Raw genomic sequence first — 21,359 nt, 5'->3', positions numbered from 1 at the left:
TTACTCTGGGATATCAGTAAGTGCGCTGTAGAAAACTGAAAAAGGAGCGCTCTCTGGTGCATTCACTTTTTAATGTGCCTCTTCTTAAAAGGTAGAATAAAACGTACAATGTTCAAATAAAAAAGTGCGCTCGTCACACTATAAAGTGTACATCACCGCGTACTTCAGTTGTTAACACCGCTCTGCGCGCCTCCACATTGTGGCCAATAGTGAGGGGAACCCTAGGATTTCCAGCTCCAGCGGGGAAACTTCGGCAGCTGCCCTGTGCCTATTACGTCATGACGCGTTTCGGCATTCCACGCCTTCGTCAGATGATGCAATGGAGCAGGAGACGCATATAAATCGGCGTCCGGTTGCCCAGCAACAGCCACCCATACTAAGAGACGGTTGCGCTAGGTCAAAAGGGATGGGAGTGTAGGCATGCACGGATTGGCAGCAAGTGTAGGAGGAGGCAGTCCGATGGTGTTGCTTGGCAACCTTCAGCGTCCTCCCCACACTCCTATAAGGGCGGCGGTAGTGTTCCGTATAGTAATGCAATGGGTAAAAGCACTACGAGGGCCGCAAAGGGACAAAAAATATATATATATATATATAAAGGCTTGTAGCTGCCGTGAATGGCAAAGGAAAAGTGGTATAACTCCAAGTATAAAAATATAAAAAATATATATATAAAATTATATAAAAATGTATATATGTGTGACCTGCATTACTGCCAAGCAGGGTCCCCGTACTATTGCTCACAGTTTACATGTAATTTATTACACATTAACCACTTTACCCCCGCGCGTACGTATTTCTCCGCCCCTTTTTCCATCCTTTAAAAACCAGGGACGGAGAAACACGTACTTTCCGCGTTCCCGACGCTGTCCGCGCTCCCGCTCGTAAACACGCCGCCCGCCGCTAGTAAAACCGCCGCCGCCCGCTCGCCCAGAGATCAATGAACGGGAAAATCCATTCCCGTTCGTTGATCTAAGCCCCATAATGACCCGCTGCTCTCCTATGGGCAGCGCGATCATTGTGAGAAGAAACTCACGTGTCCAGCCTCCTTATTCTTCCTCCAAGCTTCCGGAAGGAGGCTTGGAGGTCGCAATAAAGCAAAAAGTTACTGTGGCCATCTTGTGGCCAAATAGTAAACTACACCCTACACATTTTTCACATACAAATAAATGACTTTTACACAAAAAATTAACTCATTACCTCCCACACTCCCCATTTTTTTTTTTTTTGTAATTAAAAAAAAATTAAAAAATTTACAATTAAAAAAAATACATAATTAGTTACCTTAGGGACTGAACTTTTTAAATATTTAAGTCAAGAGGGTATAACACTGTTACTTTATAAACTATGGGCTTGTAATTAGGGATGGACGCAAAACTGAAAAAAATGCACCTTTATTTCCAAATGAAATATTGGCGCCAAACATTGTGATAGGGACATAATTTAAACGGTTTTATAACCGGGACAAAAGGGCACATAAATTTCATGGGTTTTAATTACAGTAGCATGCATTATTTAAAAACTATAATGGCCGAAAACTGAAAAATAATTTTTTTTCCCCCACATTTTTCCTATTTTCCCATTAAAACACATTTAGAATAAAATAATTCTTGGCATAATGTCCCACCTAAAGAAAGCCTAATTGGTGGCGGAAAAAACAAGATATAGTTCATTTCATTGCGATAAGTAATGATAAAGTTATAGACGAATGAATGGACGGAGCGCTGAAAGGTGAAAATTGCTCTGGTGGTCAGGGGGTAAAACCCCTCAGTGGTGAAGTGGTTAATAAGTAAACACTGTTAAGAAATAACAACAATAAAATAAAAAAATGCATTCAATATGATAATCCAATTAGCAAACACTTATTTATGTACAAATACGCAATACAACCTCTACGCTTTGCTGGAGAAGTTTCCTGCAATAAGGTAAAAAAGGGGCGTTCTAACACCTATATTAAAATGCATCCTTCTATGGAAAGGCTAGAGAGGGTGTATCAGTATACTATCAGGCCACTGTTGGGGAAAAGGAGAGAACCACAAGCCCCTGTGGTAAACCTCTATACTAGAGCTATCAGGGTGCAATAAACAGAAGGGGCACCTCTCCTGATGCCCAGGGAACAATATGGGCACCAATATAGAAGCAGGGGAGGTACAGAGGATCTGTGGCAACCATCAGCAAGAAACTATTTGGGTGTCACCAAAGGGACAGAACAAGAAGGAGGAGAGGGGATCTGCTGTGGCTGTAACTGCGGCACTTACTATATGGCCCTCAAATGGAAGGGGGGGAAAGGGGAGGGGGGGGAAAGGGACTGGATGTTGTATGGCCTCACTATTAGATGTATGTGGCAACCCCTAGCCCTTCATTCAATCCGACTGGGGTTAGAGAATTAAATTTAAAAATCCCAAAGGATTCACGTTCACACAGCTTCTTAAATCTTAGCCCTTTAAGGTTTTTTTGGGATCACCTCTATTCCCATCTCAGGGCCCATTTCCACTATCGCGAATTCGCATAGCCAATACGTCCATTCGCATGGACTGTTTCCACTTGTCAGGATTTCTGAGCGTTTTCGTCCGCGGTAAAAATTAGCATGGCAGAGCCATCAGTATTCGCATACCGCATACCGCTATGCGGGTGTATGTGAATTTTCATGCGCATGGAATCAATTAAAAAGCACACAGGCACTGCCATGGTTAAATTTGCATACCACGTCATTCATGAGAATTCGCGTGAAAATTCGCATACAACCGCACGCGAAGTTCGCATCTGCATGCAAATTTTTACCGCGGCAATTCGCACCGCACAAGTGGAAACGGGCCCTCAGACTATCAGCCTGTCCCTCATGGGCCTCCTGAAAGTGTCTGGAGACTGTATGTTTCACACATCCATCCTCTATTTCTCTTCTATGCTCCCCCAGTCTTTGCCGCAGGGGCCTTGTAGTTCTACCCACATAAATTTGTTCGGACATCCACATGACAATAGACAACAGAAGAGGAGCCGCAGTTAATAAATTCTTTCACCTTCACTGTATCTCCATTACCGTCACAGATTTCTGGGATACGACGCTGAATGTATCTACAACACCCACATCGCTTTTTATTACATCTAAAATTTCCCACTAACTGTGGGAAAAAAGGAAGAAAGATTAGATAGAGTAGATCCTTCTTGTTGGCGATTACTAATATTACTTGGTGCAAGTTTATTTTTGAACGATCTAGAGGTTTTACAAATAACTTCTGGGTTGTCAGGTAGCTCCTCTTTCAAAAATGAGTCCTGCAGTACAATATGCCAGTTTTTCTTTACAATATTTTTAATTTTAATTGCACTTTTGTAATAAGTAGTGACAAATGAAGGACCTCTTATTATTTCCACGTTTTGAGCTTACTAGATGACAGGTATTCTTTTTTCTTTCTTTAGGCCTCGTTTCCACTATCGCGAATCTGCATGCGTCTTGCGTATGCGGATTCGCATAGACCAGTGGTTCCCAACCTTTTTGGAGTCGTGACACATCAAACCAAACGTTCAGATCTCCGTGAAACGTAGACTAAATGCATGTAATGAGAGACAGCATTTCCCCACTAAATGCACATAAGAGACAGCGTTTCACCTGTAAATGCAGGTAATGACAGACAGCCTTTCACCAGTAAATGCACGTAATGAGAGACAGCGTTTCCCCAGTAAATGCACATAATAAGAGACAGCTTTTCACCAGTAAATGCACATAATAAGAGACAGCTTTTCACCAGTAAATGCACATAAGAGACAGCTTTTCACCAGTAAATGCACATAATAAGAGACCTCTTTTCACCAGTAAATGCACATAATAAGAGACAGCTTTTCACCAGTAAATGCACATAATGACAAACAGCCAGTTGTCCCCAGTATATGTAGCCAGGGATATATGTGCCCAGTATATGTAGCCAGGGATATATGTGCCCAGTATATATGTAGCCAGGGGTATATGTGCCCAGTATATGTAGCCAGGGGTATATGTGCCCAGTATATGTAGCCAGAGGTATATGTGCCCAGTATATGTAGCCAGGGGTATATGTAGCCAGGGGTATATGTCCCCAGTATATGTAGCCAGGGGTATATGTCCCCAGTATATGTAGCCAGGGGTATATGAGCCCAGTATATGTAGCCAGAGGTATATGTGCCCAGTATATGTAGCCAGAGGTATATGTACCCAGTATATGTAGCCAGAGGTATATGTGCCCAGTATATGTAGCCAGAGGTATATGTGCCCAGTATATGTAGCCAGGGGTATATGTGCCCAGTATATGTAGCCAGGGGTATATGTGCCCAGTATATGTAGCCAGGGGTATATGTGCCCAGTATATGTAGCCAGGGGTATATGTCCCCATTATATGTAGCCAGGGGTATATGTCCCCGGTATATGTCCCCAGTATATGTAGCTGGGGTATATGTGCCCAGTATATGTAGGCAGGAGTATATGTCCCCAGTATATGTAGGCAGGGGTATATGTCCCCAGTATATGTAGGCAGGTGTATATGTCCCCGGTATATGTCCCCAGTATATGTAGCCAGAGGTATATGTGCCCAGTATATGTAGCCAGGGATATATGTGCCCAATATATGTAGCCAGGTGCCCCCCCCCCCCCAGGAGAAGAGAGCGAGGGAAGGAGAGCGGCACCTCAGGGTGCTCTCCCTCCCTCGCTCGCTCTCTCCTCCGGAACGAAGTGCGGTGGCTGGCAGAGGGGCGGAACTTACCTTCCGTGTCTCTGTCTGGTCTCGTCGCCGCCGCGGGATGATTTGCCACTACTCTGGCCTGATCCAGACCAGAGCAGCGGCTGCAGAACCAGAACTTCCGGCCAAGCGCCGCCACACTCAGTATCGGAGGGGAGAGCGAGGGAGGCAGAGCACCCTAAGGTGAGAGAAGGTGGGGAGATGGCCCCCTTCTCCGCCGCTGCCCACAGCTCTCCCTCCACTGCGCTGCTCCCCTCCAAGAGAGAGCCACGGCACATACCCGAAGCTGCCGCGACACATGTATGTGTCGCGGCACATGGGTTGGGAACCACTGGCATAGACAATATAAGTGAATGGGCCTGTTTCCACTTATGCGTCTGCGGGAGCGTTTTATTGTGCGGAGAAAATCTGCACGGAACACCCTGCAGAATTCGCCTGCGTGTGGAATGCAGGTGAATCGCACACAATGTATTTAATAGGGAAATCGCATGCGTTTTCCCCATGCGGTTTTCGCCGCGAATTCGCATAGGTACCAATGTAAATTCACACAGGCAGTGACATGGTTAAAATCGCATATACCCTCACCTATGCGAATTCGCATGCGAATTCGCGGCAAAAAACGCATGCGGAATCGCATCCGCATGCGATTTCCTCAGCGGTGGAATCCAGGCGATTCCACACCGCAATAGTGGAAACGAGCCCTGACTCTTATCTTTACCTCCACTCCTAAACTCATCTATCACGCTGGAATAAAATTTCCCTTCATATCCCTTCTGCAAAAACGTATTAGCAAGAACCCTGCTTTGTTCGTCAAAATCCTTGTTCAGTGAACAATTCCGCTCAGTCGCCAAAACTGGCTTTTCGGTATGTTATAAATCCATCTCGGATGGTGACAGCTTGACACATGCAAGTAAGAGTTCCCAGCTGTTGGCTTAAAGTGTGTCTTAGAGACTGTATACATTTATTTAAGTTATCAGCCATTAAGGTAAGATCCAAAAATACAATATTTCCATTATCTATTATGTGGGTAAACAACAGATTGAAACTATTATTATTACAGTATTCTGCAAAGCTGTTGAACTCTTCCTTCTTACCATCCCAAATAATCAATATATCGTCGATAAATCTAGTATAAAATACCAGGGCTGTGGAGTCGGTACAAAAATCTTCCGACTCCTCAGTTTATGAAACCACGACTCCGACTCCAACTTCGACTCTGGGTACCCAAAATGGCTCCGACTCCGACTCCTTAGTATAATACTTAACAGGACTGTGGAATTTGTACAAAAATCATCTGACTCAGACTCCTCAGTTTATGAAACCAACGACTCCGACTCCGCGTGCCCAAAATTGCCCCGACTCCGATTCCACAGCCCTGTAAAATACGACATGCTTTTCGAACGGATTATCACCCCAAATATACGTTTTCTCCCAGAATGCCATATATAAATTGGCAAAACTTGGGGCAAATCCTGCCCCCATGGACGTGCCACAGGTCTGTAAATAAATGGAATTCATAAAAGAAAAATAAATGTGAGCTAGAGCAAACCTGAGCAGGTCAATAACAAAATGGATCTGCTCTGGTAAGAGGTCTTGATAGACCCCAAGGAAATAACTTGCCGCCTCCATATACACGTGTATAATGAGGTCACATCGAGGGATACCCAGTAATAGCTATCCTCCCACCTGTAGTCAGAAAGTAAATTAAGCACATGCTGGGAATCCCTAGTGTAGGCCTCCATGCTCACCACACATGGCTGAAAATAATGATCTATATATGATGAAATATTTTCAAGCAACCCCCCCATTACAGCTACTATAGATCTTCCCGGTGGTCTTCCACGCGACACCATCGGGCTGCCTCCTCCCACACTTGCTGCCAATCCGTGCGTGCTTACACTCCCATCCCTTCTGACCTAGCGCGGCCGCCTCTTAGTACGGGTGACTGTTTCTGGGCAACCGGAAAAAGGCGAGGAACGGCAAAATGCGTCATGACGCAATAGGCGCAGGGCAGCTGCCGAGGTTTCCCAGCTGGCGCTGAATATCCTAGGGTTCTCCTCACTATTGACCAATTGGTAGAAAAAGGGGGATTTGGGAGAGTGGCACACCCCAGTATATGAGCATATACAGAGTGAATGAAAGCACTATATTCTCACCATACCATCTGTGGTTTCCCTCTGTCTTCCGCTGGGACGTGTGCTCTACGGATCTAAGTGAAGAAAGTGTAGTCCCAATTTTCCAAATGTAGAAAAAGAAAATGACTCCGGGCACCTTCCATCCTGTGCTTTACTGCAGATGATGGCAAACAGTGTCTCCCACCATCTGCAATAAAGCACAGGACGGAAGGTGCCCGGAGTCATTTTGTTTTTCTCCATTTGGAAAATTTTCCCCTCACTATTGGCCACAGTGTATCACTCTCCGCCACCTTAAACCAGCTCACAAGTGCCAGGACACCCCCCCACGAGCTCGCACTCACCCTCGGAACCTCCTATATCCCGGAGGTAGGTATATCAGCATTGGGGGGTTAAGACTCATAAGACAGACCCATCTTGGAGTCCTCCAATTGGCAAACACTGAAACTAGAGAGCGCTGATACAGTGTAAACCCATACAAATTTAATATATTAAAAAGTATTGTACTCACAAGTATAGGTGGTTAACAAGCGTATCTTAAACAGACGTGGTCCCCGGGTAACCGCTCTGCAAGACGCCGTTACAAGTCCACGTTATCCACACTATCTTGTTCCGTCCTCCGTAATTGTCTCAGCAGTCACGTGCGCCGTAGCTCCGCCCTATGCGTTTCGTCATTCAATGGGGGGGTGTCCTGGCACTTGTGAGTTGGTTTATGGTGACGGAGAGTGATACACAGGGAGGTGGTGTTGGAAACAACAGCTGTGTCTGCAGTGTTACGCTATGTTCCCTCTCTCTGTGTTTTTCCATGTACCTGACGTGAGAGTTTTGGCCACAAGGAGTGACGGCTTCAGTATAGTTTGGATTCCACTTCAGGAACTGTGGACTGTCTTGGTCTGTCTAATTGCGGTCGTTTTAGCACCTGTGCACCTTTAACTGTGAGCGCGGACATTTGTAAAGAGATTATCTATTTATTGTTTATCACAGAAATAGTGTGAACGCGACCCACGTCTTACAGGGTGTGGTTTTAATATTCCTAAGCACAGTGTAATGTTTAGTATTGTTGTTTCCCTGTATGCCGCCACATCTGCACCTTCTCCAGCAGCTGCTCCATATAGGAATGTTTGTTTGTCACACTGCATATGAATGTTGGTGGTATTTACTGTTTTACTAGAACAGCATTCAAAGGGTTAAACACAGGACATACTATCTTCCTGCAGGGAAAGCTGGACGCATCTGAACTGAAGATAATGTTATCTTGTGTTTACTTAATTGTATCAAGTGAGGAATGTAAACACTTTTCTGACACTTCAGACACTAATAGTCATCATCTTAAATAAAATGACTGCATTTTTAGGTGCTCTTATTATAGTCATACATTATCTCACTAATATTATAAGTGCAAAAGTGTGTATGTTTGTTATCACGCAACAATGGCTGAATGCATTTGAATGAAATTTGGCACACACATAAAACATTACCTGGAATAACATATAGGATACTTTTTATCCTCATAACCAAAAAGTGGGCGGAGACAAATACAAATTTCACTGGGAAAATATAAACTGCAGACATTCTTACACTGTTAATGGCAGAGTTCTCAAACTTTGCACAGTTGGTCACTGGGTGACTGAGATTAACCCATTCAGGTTCCGTGGTTTTCACGAGAGAAATGTTCACCTCCCATTCATTAGCCTATAACTTTATCACTACTTATCACAATGAACTGATCTATATCTTGTTTTTTCCGCCACCAATTAGGCTTTCTTTGGGGGGTACATTTTGCTAAGAGCCACTTTACTGTAAACGCATTTTAACAGGAAGAATAAGAAAAAAATGGAAAAATTCATTATTTCTCAGTTTTCAGCCATTATAGTTTTAAAATAATACATGCCTCCATAATTAAAACTCACGTATTGTATATGCCCATATGTCCCGGTTATTACACCATTAAAATTATGTCCCTATCACAATGTATGGCGACAATATTTTATTTGGAAATAAAGGTGCATTTTTTCCATTTTGCATCCATCACTATTAACAAGTTTAAAATAAAAAAAATATAGAAATATTTCATCTTTACATTGATATTTAAAAAGTTTAGACCCTTAGGTAAATATTTACATGTTGTTTTTTTTTTTAATTGTAATGGTTTTTTTTATTTATAGTAAACATTTTATTTGGGTAGTTTTGGGAGGGTGGGGGGTAAACAATAGATTTATAATGTAAATGTGTGTTGATTTTAATTCATTTTTATTTTCAGGTGTAGTATTACTTTTTGGCCACAAGATGGCGGCCATGAGTTTGTTTACATGACGTCACTCTAAGCGTAACACACGCTTAGAGTGGCGCATCAGGAAGTGAATGGCCAGAAAAGGCGCAGCTTCCGAGAGAAGCTGTCGCTTTTTCAGCGGGGGAGAGGAATCAGTGATCGGACTTCATAGTCCGATACATTGATTCCGTGACTACCGAATCCGCGGCCGGGAGTGCGCGTGCACGCGCGCGATCGGCCGCGGGGGCGCGCGGTAGCGCACATGGTTTCTGGACGTAGTTTCTACGTCCAGAAACCAAAACACGTTAATATTCAGAAAAGTGGGTGAAGCCTACAAAAGCCAATCCAAATTCACCTGTTGATTTTCAAAGGGGAATATTTCATTGCTGCCATTCTTGCACTGTTAATGGCACAAGCCTCAAATCTGGTACTAGGTCATTGAGTAGTTGAATAACTGTGTGTTAGGGTTAGAAAACGTGGACGGAGCCAACACCAGCCAAATACATACCTGGGCAACGCCGGGCCATCAGCTAGTATTATATAGTTCTTACAATGTGTACATAATAACGTTTGCAATAATGTTCAGAGTTGCTCTTTCTGACCTTTTTCTTTTGGGAAAAATCACAGTTGTATAAATGTCAGTCCATTGCACAATGCATGGGTATCAGTGCAGATCTCCCTTGTTTCACAACCAAGAATGATAGTTTAACCACTTCACCACTGAAGGGTTTTACCCCTTGAGCACCAGAGCAATTTTCACCTTTCAGCGCTCCTTTCATTCATTCGTCTATAACGTTATCATTACTTATCACAATGAAATGAACTATATCTTGTTTTTTTTGCCGCCAATTAGGCTTTCTTTAGGTGGGACATTATGCCAAGAATTATTTTATTCTAAATGTGTTTTAATGGGAAAATAGGAAAAAATGTGGGAAAAATTCATTATTTTTCAGTTTTCGGCCATTATAGTCTTTAAATAATGCATGCTACTGTTATTAAAACCCATGAAATGTATTTGCCCATTTGTCCCGGTTAGAAAACCGTTTAAATTATGTCCCGATCACAATGTTTGGCGCCAATATTTTATTTGGAAATAAAGATGCATTTTTTTCAGTTTTGCGTCCATCCCTAATTACAAGCCCGCAGTTTATAAAGTAACCGTGTTATACCCTCTTGAGATAAATATTTAAAAAGTTCAGTCCCTAAGGTAACTAATTTTTTTTTTTTCAATGTATTTTTTTTTCCCCCACTGGGGGAGTGTGGGAGGTAATGAGTTAATTTTTAGTGTAAAACTAATGTATTTTTATATGAAAAATGCTTTAGGGTGTAGTTTTACTATTTGGCCACAGTAACTCGTTTATGCGACCTGCAAGCGTAGGAAGTACGCTTGCAGGAAGTGTTATGAGGCTGGGAAACTTTTTTTTTTTTACAATGACCGCGCTGCTTCTCATAGTAGCAGCCGATCATTGCGGGGGCTTAGATCAACGAACGGAAACGGTTTTTCCCGTTTATTGATCTCAGGGCGAGCGGGCGGCGGCGTGCACGAGCGTGGACAGCGGCAGGAGGTGCGGATATCTCTGTCCCTGGTGTTGACAGGGTGGAAAAAGGGACAGAGATATCCACACAGCTGGTGGTAAAGTGGTTAAAGGGGAACTGAAGAGAGAGGTAGTCATGTTTATTTCCTTTTAAGCAATACCAGTTGCCTGGCAGCCCTGCTGATCCTCTGCCTCTAATACTATTAACCATAGCCCTGAACAAGCATACAGCAGATCAGGTGTTTCAGTGGTTCAGACTTTAAAGTCAGATCTGACAAGACTAGCTGCATGCTTGTTTCTGGTATTATTCTGATACTACTGCAGAGAAATAGACCAGCAGGGCTGCCAGGCAACTGGTATTGATTAAAAGGAAATAAACATGACAGCCTCCATATAGCCCTCTCTTCAGTTCCCCTTTAAGATCTAATGAGTACATCGCACAACCCTGAATCAACCTAGTTTGTGGGGAGTGCCAGCCACACCAGCAATATACATACACATTTATTCTATATTACTGCTGATTACTCACCTGTTCTGCCCTCTGTAACATAGTCCTCCTCTTTAATTGTCCCCATCATGTCACCCTCCTCCATAGACTGCTGATCACTCCTCACATAGGTCTCCTCTTTTTCCTCTTTAATTGTCCTCATCATGTCACCCTCCACCATAGACTGCTGATCACTCCTCACATATGTCTCTTCTTCTTCCTCTTTAATTGTCCTCATTATGTCTCCCACCTCCGTTGACTGCTGATCACTCCTCACATACGTCTCTTCTTCTTCCTCTTTATATGTTCCCATCATGTCACCCTTCTCCATAGACTTTTGATCAATCCTCACATATGTCTCTTCTTCTTCCTCTTTAATTTCAACTTTTACATCAGTCAGATCTTCGCCCTAAATGTGCAAAATGACAGCAAATAATGTTCAAAGTAAGGAATAATAATTAAAAGTTACAGAGGAAAATCACACAGTCTGGAGTCTCTGGAGACCCTCAGTCCCACCTACCTGATAATGGTGGGGGATGGTAGCATTTCCCTGTGGACAATTCCAGGAATAAAGAGGACCTGTACATCTCTCTGGTGGGTTTCTGTTACTGGATACATCTGTAGGAAACACACACACTGACTGAATACATTGTCTCTATGTGTTTATCAGATGATATGGGGGGGGGGGGGCTGTATCTAGGTGTACCCCAAGTACTGCTCACTCCTTTACGAGTAATGAAAGTCTCCTCTTACCTGGTGATGTGAGGGGCGGCTGACTCTCCATCATGGCGTCCTTGTAGAGGTCCTGCTGTCCTTCTATATACTGCCCCTCCTCCATGGAGAAATAGATGAGACAATGAGCCTCCTTATAGGAACCTGACACACAGAATGATACAGTCACCACCATACAAATCACTAGCTGTCACTGGATACTGTCCCATAATTCCTGGCAATGCTCAACTCACCCCGACAGCAGATCAGTGAGGATGTTGTGGGCTTCTCGTGTCTCTCAGATATCAGGGGGTGAGGTGGGGGCACCGCGATGGTCACCAGACTTCACAGAAGGGAGACTCTGTATGGAGAGACTGAAGGTAAGGTCATGTGACACTCCCAGAATCCTCCTCACCTCTCCAGTCATGTGACACTCCCAGAATCCTCCTCACCTCTCCAGTCATGTGACACTCCCAGAATCATCCTCACCTCTCCAGTGAGGTCTGTGCCCTAAATCGCTATGATAGAAGAAAGTGGTATAATATATCCACATAGTGTGAAAAGACTCCTCACTCTCCCCAATATCTATCCTCCCCTCCTGCACTATGTGCTCCTGTCTCACCCCAATGTCTGCCCTCCCCCACTATGTGCTCCTGCCTCACCCCAATGCCTGCCCTCCCCTCCTCCACTATGTGCTCCTGGGGTCTGTAGGATCACCTGGACAGACCTAGGCAGATAATGACAGTTGGGAGGAATGCCCATCCCCCCTCCTCCCCCAGTACTGTCTCTGCTGGCTGCTACATGCTCACACTGATCACATGGATGAGGGATAAAGGTACATCTCTCTCATCACCCTCACTCCAGCCTCCTCTCTCCCTTACCGTGCTGCAAGGAGCCCGACTTCCGGCCTGTGGCTCTTCCTGACTTCCGCCCGGCTCCTCTATGGTTTCCGGCAGAGGCGAGCCTGCCATCTTGTGGTCAGATATAGGTACTGCAGCTAAATTGATAATACTGCAAAACTGTACACAGTCTTTTCAATGCCGAACTAATAATAAGGAAATGGTGCTGCTACAGGGCCTGGAATATGCGGGGCCAGAGCTGGAAATCACCAGAAGCTGCCCTTCAATTAACCGTCAGCTGGGGATAGCTGATCATCTCACACATCTGATGATCCCTGTGCAGAGTTACATCTCTGTCCTCCTATATTCCTGTCCAGATAGAACCTGTAGATCAGTCTCATGGCTTCCTCATTACATCACTAATCCTCTCCATGATTGGACATACTGTAAAATTCCCTCATCCTCCAAGGGACCTGGCCAAGTAGTTTACTACATCAGAATAGGTCATACATTGTATATTGGTGCGGCTGCATGGTTGAGAGCAGAGGACAGAGATCACTATAGTCAGAGGTTTACCATAATGAGATTCTACTGTATCTATTCTGTCTGTCCTCGTATCATATTGTCTGTGTCCATTAAACAATTGCCAATTCAAATTCCTCGTAAAAGCTGAATATAACAATTCTGAGTCATATCAGAGCATAGTGGGATAGACTGAGATGTGTGACTGCAGATATCTACCTATCTCTCTGGTAGGTCTTTCACTATCTCTTAAGGTGGCCATACATTAGAACGAATATGGGCAGATTGGACCAAGAGACAAATTGATCTCTAATCGAATCTGATTAGAGATAAATTTGTGTAGTCGAATCTGCCCATACACTACAGGCCGATTCCCATCCGATTTCAGCATTAAATCATCAGGGAATCGGCTGAGCTGCCGCGTCCCCCTCGCTGCTGTCCCCAAAATGTATAAATGTATATAGTGTGTGCATTTATACATTACCTGTCCTGTAGCAGCTTCCGCACGGTGTCCGTCCATCTCGCCGGGTAAGCCGTATATACGCTGGGGGTGCATAGCGTCTGACGTCAGACAGAGTGCCGCCATCGTGTATGCGGAACCTGGCGAAATGGACGGAAACCACGTGGAGGCTGACACCGGACAGATAATGTATAAATGTATGTAGTGTGTGCATTTATACATTACCTGTCCTGTAGCAGCTTCCGCACGGTGTCCGTCCATCTCGCCGGGTAAGCCGCATATACGCTGGGGGCACATAGCGTCTGACGTCAGACAGAGTGCCGCCGTCGTGTATGCGGAACCTGGCGAGATGGACGGAAACCACGTGGAGGCTGACACCGGACAGGTAATGTATAAATGTATGTAGTGTGTGCATTTATACATTACCTGTCCTGTAGCAGCTTCCGCACGGTGTCCGTCCATCTCGCCGGGTAAGCTGCATATACGCCGGCGGCGCATAGCGTCTGACTTCAGACAGAGTGCCGCCATCGTGTATGCGGAACCTGGCGAGGTGGACAGAAACTACGTGGAGGCTGACACCAGACAGGTAATTTATAAATGTATGTAGTGTGTGCATTTATACATTACCTGTCCTGTAGCAGCTTCCGCACGGTGTCCGTCCATCTCGCCGGGTAAGCCGTATATACGCTGGGGGCACATAGCGTCTGACGTCAGATAGAGTGCCGCCGTCGTGTATGCGGAACCTGGCGAGGTGGACGGAAACCACGTGGAGGCTGACACCGGAGAGATAATGTATAAATACACACAGTACATACATGTATACATTGCGGCGGCAGCAGCGGGGATTTCATCGTCTCGTCGCTCGTTCGTAATTCGGACGCCGTACCGCCACGCACCTGACCAACCAACTTCGGCCTGACATTTTCCAACATGCGCGATCGACTGTGCGGCCAATTTCTGTCCTGAACTTGGTGGCTTTGTCGGTCGGACATGCACTTGGCAGCACCAATTTTCATCTAATTCTATTATAATGATTGAATTGGATGGTGGATTGGTTGGTTGGTTGGCTAGTGTATGGCCCCCTTCATTCAGACCCTTATCTCCTCTGTACACCTGCTGTCTGTGGGTGTACCCCAGGCTCTGTCCTTGGGCCCCTCCTCTTTTGCATCCACAGTCTCAACAACCTAACAAATTATTTTGGTTCTCAATACCACTCATCTGCCAATGACACACAAGTGTACTTCTCAGCCCCCAACTCCCTCCTATCAAGTATTCCTGACTCAACGGAACTGGACCCGGATACACGGAGAGGTAATGGCAGGCATTAGGAAAACGGATTTCCCTATACACAGGAAAATCTGTGTCACAGCCTAGGGGGTGGGAGAGGAGGCCGCCATGCTGGAGGGTGATAGCAGGCAGGACGGGGATGGCAGCAGTCAGCGGGGAGCAGGGACATCCCCCTTATAGCAGGGAGCCGGAAGCTTACCTACTTAACTACGCCTTCGGTTCACGATCCGGTTCTTTTTAATGAATCGATTCGAATGAATTGATTCATTGAAAAGAGACAATCTTCCCATCACTAGGAGCCGCTGCCTGCAATGAAGTATAGAGGGTGGCATTGCAGGCAGTGACACATAGTGATGTAAAGTTTGGCTCTTTTCAATGAATAGATTCATTAAAAAGAACCGGACCGTGAACCGATGGAGTAGGTAAGTAGGTAAGCTCCTGGCTCCCTGCTATACATTGTAACAAGTTTTCCAAAACTAGCTGGAAGGGTAGTGGGATGGGGGATGTCCTCCCCCCCCCCCCCCGCTGCCACCCCCGTCCTGCCGGCTATACCCCTCCAGCATGGCGGCTGCCTCTCCTCCATGGCTGGGCATATGCTTCTACAGAATGGAAACGTGTGCTGCAAACATATCATTTTTAGGAAAAAAGGGGAAGTTTAGAAAAACAGATCCGTATAAAACGGATCCGATCTGCAACGGACCAGTGTAGACCTAGCCACACATCGCTAGAGGCGATGGAGCGAGTATCGGGTTTAGAACGTGAAACGTGTTTGCAAGTCAAAAAGAAAAAAGTTCATGAAAAAGTGAGACTCATCACGACGTACGCTTCTCACTGTTCCCAACTCAGGAAGGTGCTTGAACGTCATTGGAATGTTCTGAGATTGGACCCAGAATTATTGGATATAGTTGGTCCATATCCATTAATGACACCAGGAAGAGCACCGAATCTGAGAGACTCACTAGTGAGAGCAGAAGTGTATTCAAAGACACAGGATAAAAATGCAGGTAGGGGCTTCTTGGGCCCTTTCCCTACAGGCATGTACCCATGTGGGTCATGCAGATACTGTAGACGGGTAGAGAAGTCAAAGAAGTTTGCAAATGCCAAGGGCAAGAGACAATTTGAAATCAGAAGTTTTGTGAATTGCAATTCAGAGGGCATTATATACATGATTAATTGTCCCTGTGGTCTAATACAGTGTTCCCCAACCCTGTCCTCAAGGCCAACCAACAGTGCATGTTTTGTGGAAATCCACAGAGGTAGTTACTCAGCTCTGCTGAGACACTAATTACCTTACCTGTGCAGGTTTGTGGTTTTCTGGACAGGGTTGGGGGTTGGCTTTGAGGACAGGGTTGGGGAACTCTGGTCTAAAATCCATAGGCAAAACCAAAAGAGTCCTAAAGGAACGAATAGGAGAACACATAACAAATATCAACACAGCAGATGAAAAAAACCCTTATTCAACACACAATGGTTTTAGCTAGAAGACATTTAGCAGCTAACTGGAGATCCTCTACTTTGTCCCATGAGGTGGTGTTCAAAAATCTGAATGAGACCATGCTATATGAACATATAATGGATAGGCTGGAGCCCTTCAATGATACCTGGTCACCTTGGATAGAGTGGCAACAACACGAAGGTCTGTCATATACACTCTATACCTTTTAACTACCTCTAGGCGTTGATGCACACTATTTATCTAAAATACTGGCATGGTTTAAGTATTATGGGCTGTAACCTAATGCTTTCTTGATGGGGCCACAATGTTCTGGACGAGTGTAATCTGGTAATTCAAACTGCTGACTGTCTTGTCATCCCTTTCCCCCCTAATTTCTCCTCTCTTATTCTTTCCCCCTCTATTTCTCTCCCCTGGTAGGTTTCATTGGCAGGAAGTGGTGCTCCCACCCATGGTCCTTCCTTGTATTACAGCTTCCTCTTTCTCCCTATATCTTCCCACTATCTCCTCTTCTTTTTTCTATTTCTATTTCCTTTCTAGACCCTATACATAAAAACTAAAATGTGGTGATATATATTTACTCTAACTACCTGGCATTTTATATGGAAACAACATTTCTATATTTTTCTTGAATATTTGTTTGAGTTTTCAGAAGCATCCCCCTGCGTGGGGCCTCTTTATGATTATTTTATATGCTGTATATTCGTTTACTTCAATAAATACCCTTTAAACGAAAAAAGCCCACTGGGAAGTTGGAACACACTTTGTCCTTTTTCACAATAGTGACCCAGAGTGTTTAAGATTTAAAGGACAACTGAAGAGAGAGTTATATGGAGGCTGTCATGTTTATTTCCTTTTAAGCAATACCAGTTGCCTGGCAGCCCTGCTGATCCTCTGCCTCTAATACTATTAGCCATAGCCCCTGAACAAGCATGCAGCAGATCAGGTGTTTCTGACTTTAAAGTCAGATCTGACAAGACTAGCTGCATGCTTGTTTCTGGTGTTATTCAGATACTACTGCAGAGAAATAGACCAGCAGGGCTGCCAGGCAACTGGTATTGATTAAAAGGAAATCAATATGGCAGCCTCCGTATACCTCTTACTTCAGTTCCCCTTTAAGGGGATCATTAGGCCCTAAAAAAGTAACAAGGGGGGTGATCACGAAAAACTCCTGCATCAAATTGAGAATAGATGGATTTATAATTTGGGGACACCAAAGCCGAATGGTTTAAATACTGAGTTGAATTTGATTCATTTTTTGAAAGACCATTAATGGTTGGAGAAAGCATATGGTGTCCGAGGGGAATTGTGAATGATCCTGGTCTGTTTATAGCTAGGCCACCAATGTTATTTTTCACTGGTGGAAGTTAGTTATACACACACTGTACACACACACACACACACACACACTGTACACACACACACACACACTGTACACACACACACACACACACACACACACACTGTACACACACACACACACACTGTACACACACTGTACACACACACACACATACACACACACACACACACTGTACACACACACACACTGTACACACACTGTACACACACACTGTACACACACACTATACACACACACACACACACACAGTACACACACACACACTGTACACACACACACACACACACTGTACACACACTGTACACACACACACACACACACACTGTACACACACTGTACACACACACACACACACTGTACACACACTGTACACACACACACACACACACACTGTACACACACTGTACACACACACACATACACACACACACACACACTGTACACACACACACACACACTGTACACACACTGTACACACACTGTACACACACACACACACACACACACACTGTACACACACACTGTACACACACACACACACACACACACATATCTTATGCTTTTATAGTGGATAATAAAGATCTGGGCATTAGGGCCCATTCACACTTAAAAGCGATTATAGGCGGAAAAATCACTGGACACCACAGCAATTTTTCCGCGATTGCGTTTAGCGCTTCTATAGCACTGAAACGCGATCACCGAGAAACCGCCTGAAAATGGTGCAGGCTAGGCGTTTGGTGATTTGCGTTAATCGCCGGTGAATAACGCAAATTGCCTGTAACGATTGGTGTCAGCACGCAGAGAGAATCTGATTATTGGTGATCTGCAGTATCACCAAGAATCAGATATATTGCTAACCTCTGGACACCTTTGAATATGTGAGTGTTTGGTGTAACAGTAATACTTTGAGAGAGGACCACCCGAGGAGCAGGAGGTCCTTGGCAGTATGAGAAATACCTCCTTTGGGAAGTGCAGAGATCTTGCGGCAGCCTGAGACGTCCAAGGGGCGGAGTCCCAAGCTGGATAGCAAGAAGACCTGGTAGATAGTGACCCCTGGAAGATGGGCGTCACAAGCAGGTCTGGAGTATAACACAAATGATAACACAGTTCCCTAATCTTGGGTGTGAGGTCCGTGTTCTCAGCACCCTGGAACTAGTCTGGAATATAACACAAATGATAATACAGTTCCCTAGTCTTGGGTGCAAGGTCCGAGTTCTCAGCACCCTGGAACTAGTCTGGAATATAACACAAATGATAATACAGTTCCCTAGTCTGGGGTGTGAGGGCCGTGATCTCAACACCCTGGAACTATGCTAGAGAATAACACAGATGATATACAGTATTCCTAGTCTGGGGTGTGAGGGCCGTGATCTCAACACCCTGGAACTATGCTAGAGAATAACACAGATGATATACAGTATTCCTAGTCTGGGGTGTGAGGCCGTGATCTCAACACCCTGGAACTATGCTAGAGAATAACACAGTGATAAACAAAAGTAATCTGGCTCAGTGTGAATTCCCAGGTCCTCCTGGTTCAAACACACTGTAGGATCTGACTAAGGTCTGTATGCTTCCACGTAAGTGTTTGCAATGGCAGACAACCAGCAACTGACAAGCAAGCAGAATATATAGTTGCAGGACTCAGCTGCCCCGCCCGAGCCACTCAGCCAATCATGTGTCCAGCAGGAATCAGCTGATCGTCCTGATCAGCTGACACTTCCCCTGCTGGTATAAAGGTTCTGACTCCTGGCCCGCGCGCGTAGCTCTCCATCCATCTATGAAGACTAACAGACCCAGCCACTTTAGACGCGGGAACAGCCGCTCTGCAGTTAGAACATGCGGCGGCTTTTCCGCGTTCTGCCACACTACCAGACGCGTGCCTACGCGTGCAAACCGCCGCGTTACACGCGGAATCAGCCGCCTTGCTTTCAGCACACGTGGCGGCTTTTCCGCGTTTTCTCACATTGCCTAAGTAAGAAAGGGCGCATAGTGTATTATAGCACTAGTGCTTTGAAAAGTGCTAGCGCTTGCGCGTTTTGCTGAAATCGCCGGCAAAACGCTCTAGTGTGAATGGGGCCTTGTGTGTATGGTGGTGCATGAGATTGAAATGTATTGAGTGCAAAATTGAGGCAAAGTTACAGTAAAACCTGACTACTATGAGCTTATACCGTGGAAGAAATAACGGGCAAAATTAATTAAAATCATTATTTGGAATAAATGGATTTCCCTGTACACTTCCCCTGTGAAAAGCATTTGGAAACTGTGGACTGCTCTTATATATATGTTGAGATTAAGAATTTAGTCAAATAACATAAATTGAAAAGAATGAGGGAACAAATAGGAACAAAGACTGATATAGATGCAAGCAACTTGAGATAATGAAGCCCAAATACAAAGTATATGCAGCGCGGCTCTGATAGAGCTAAAACAAAGAAGGCTGAAACACAGCAAGGTGGAAAGAACCCAGAACGAGGCTTGGTTCTGAGATTGAAAGGGAGGGAGACCCATCCCAGCAAGCCACCATCGCACTGAGGAAGCCCGCGTGACAGTGGGCGTAACGTATGTGGGTGGGGCTTGGAGATGATGAGCTGGAGGAACGGCCTGGAGCAGAGACATGACGCATGGCTAACACTCACGTGGTGAGCCGGGCGGCGGTGAGCCTGTTAAACCCGTGGGACACCGCGGTGAATGATACAAACATCTGGTAAGATTTGGAAATCGATATTTTGAGCAGTAAAGTTTGCAGAAGCATAAGAGACTGGTTGAATCTGTGCTGCAGAATGCTATGATTATATAGATCACGCTGTCCACCCACAAACCGCAAGAAAGTGCTTATTGCACCAGCAATACAAGGACTATTGTTTTTTGGTCACTGCAATCCGATTGGAAACCTTAAGACTGTGTTAGTCCTGAGGTGACAATGATTTTAGCAAAATGGTGCTTTGACAGCAGTTTGTCACACACAAGCAGTATATAGGTCGGCCGACCATAATCTGAGTGTGGATGTGATGAGAATGTTGGCATGCGTGATTCCAGGAGTACTCCTAGGTAATATGCCCACATCTTGTTTTTAGGGGGTTCATGTCCTATAGTGGGATAGGGGGTAACGTCTTTTTTCTAGTAATAAAAAGTATTTTTGCAAATAGATCGTTGAGTGGGGTTGTTCATAATCTGTGTGCACATTTGAAGTTTTTCAACCAGCCTTCCCCCAGGAATGGTTTCCTGAGGTGATCTTTTGCTGTTTAAAGGGCCAGTGCACCAGTTATTGATGACATTTTGTCATTTTCATGAACATCAGTCTGTTCACCAACTAGGTGGACAGACGAGAGAGCTTCTCTGTGACCATGCCACTGGCAGCATTGAGGCATCTCTCTGACAGAACGCAGGTAGGGGGGGCACCACAGGACTTCCAGGGTGTACTGGGCATGCTCGCTCCAGATGTCCAGCCTCTTGACCAAGTACTCCATGGGGTCCTCAGGGCTCACAGTGTCCAAGCCACTAATCGACCCCATGTAGTCAACCACCATTGGTGACTAGAGGAGGATGCTGCTGCTGGCAACTCCTCTCTGGGCAGCTCCACCGTGTAGAGTTGCCTGGTGAA

The 21,359-nt window shown here is 45.0% G+C and overlaps 1 protein-coding gene across 2 annotated transcripts in view; it reads right to left on the bottom strand.

Annotated features, from left to right (window-relative positions):
* The window catches only part of LOC137535511 (zinc finger protein 585A-like), a 49,997-nt gene that overhangs the window by 4,844 nt on the left and 23,794 nt on the right, over positions 1 to 21,359 (bottom strand). The window contains exons 1-5 of one of the 2 annotated variants that reach the window (XM_068257352.1): positions 12,287 to 12,330; positions 12,089 to 12,195; positions 11,877 to 11,999; positions 11,644 to 11,741; positions 11,166 to 11,532 (exon numbers count right to left, since the gene is read on the bottom strand). In XM_068257352.1, coding sequence (XP_068113453.1) covers positions 11,166 to 11,532; positions 11,644 to 11,741; positions 11,877 to 11,961 — 550 coding nt within the window. In that variant the 5' untranslated portion in view covers positions 11,962 to 11,999; positions 12,089 to 12,195; positions 12,287 to 12,330. Of the gene's footprint in view, positions 1 to 1,033; positions 1,043 to 11,165; positions 11,533 to 11,643; positions 11,742 to 11,876; positions 12,000 to 12,088; positions 12,196 to 12,286; positions 12,331 to 21,359 lie in introns of those variants that run through there. The other variant, XM_068257353.1, reaches the window with a different exon arrangement.

Source organism: Hyperolius riggenbachi, chromosome 10, assembly GCF_040937935.1.
Source record: "Hyperolius riggenbachi isolate aHypRig1 chromosome 10, aHypRig1.pri, whole genome shotgun sequence".
NCBI lineage: Eukaryota > Metazoa > Chordata > Amphibia > Anura > Hyperoliidae > Hyperolius > Hyperolius riggenbachi.
Note: the sequence above shows the minus strand (reverse complement) of the source record. Positions and strands in the feature narration are given on the sequence as shown.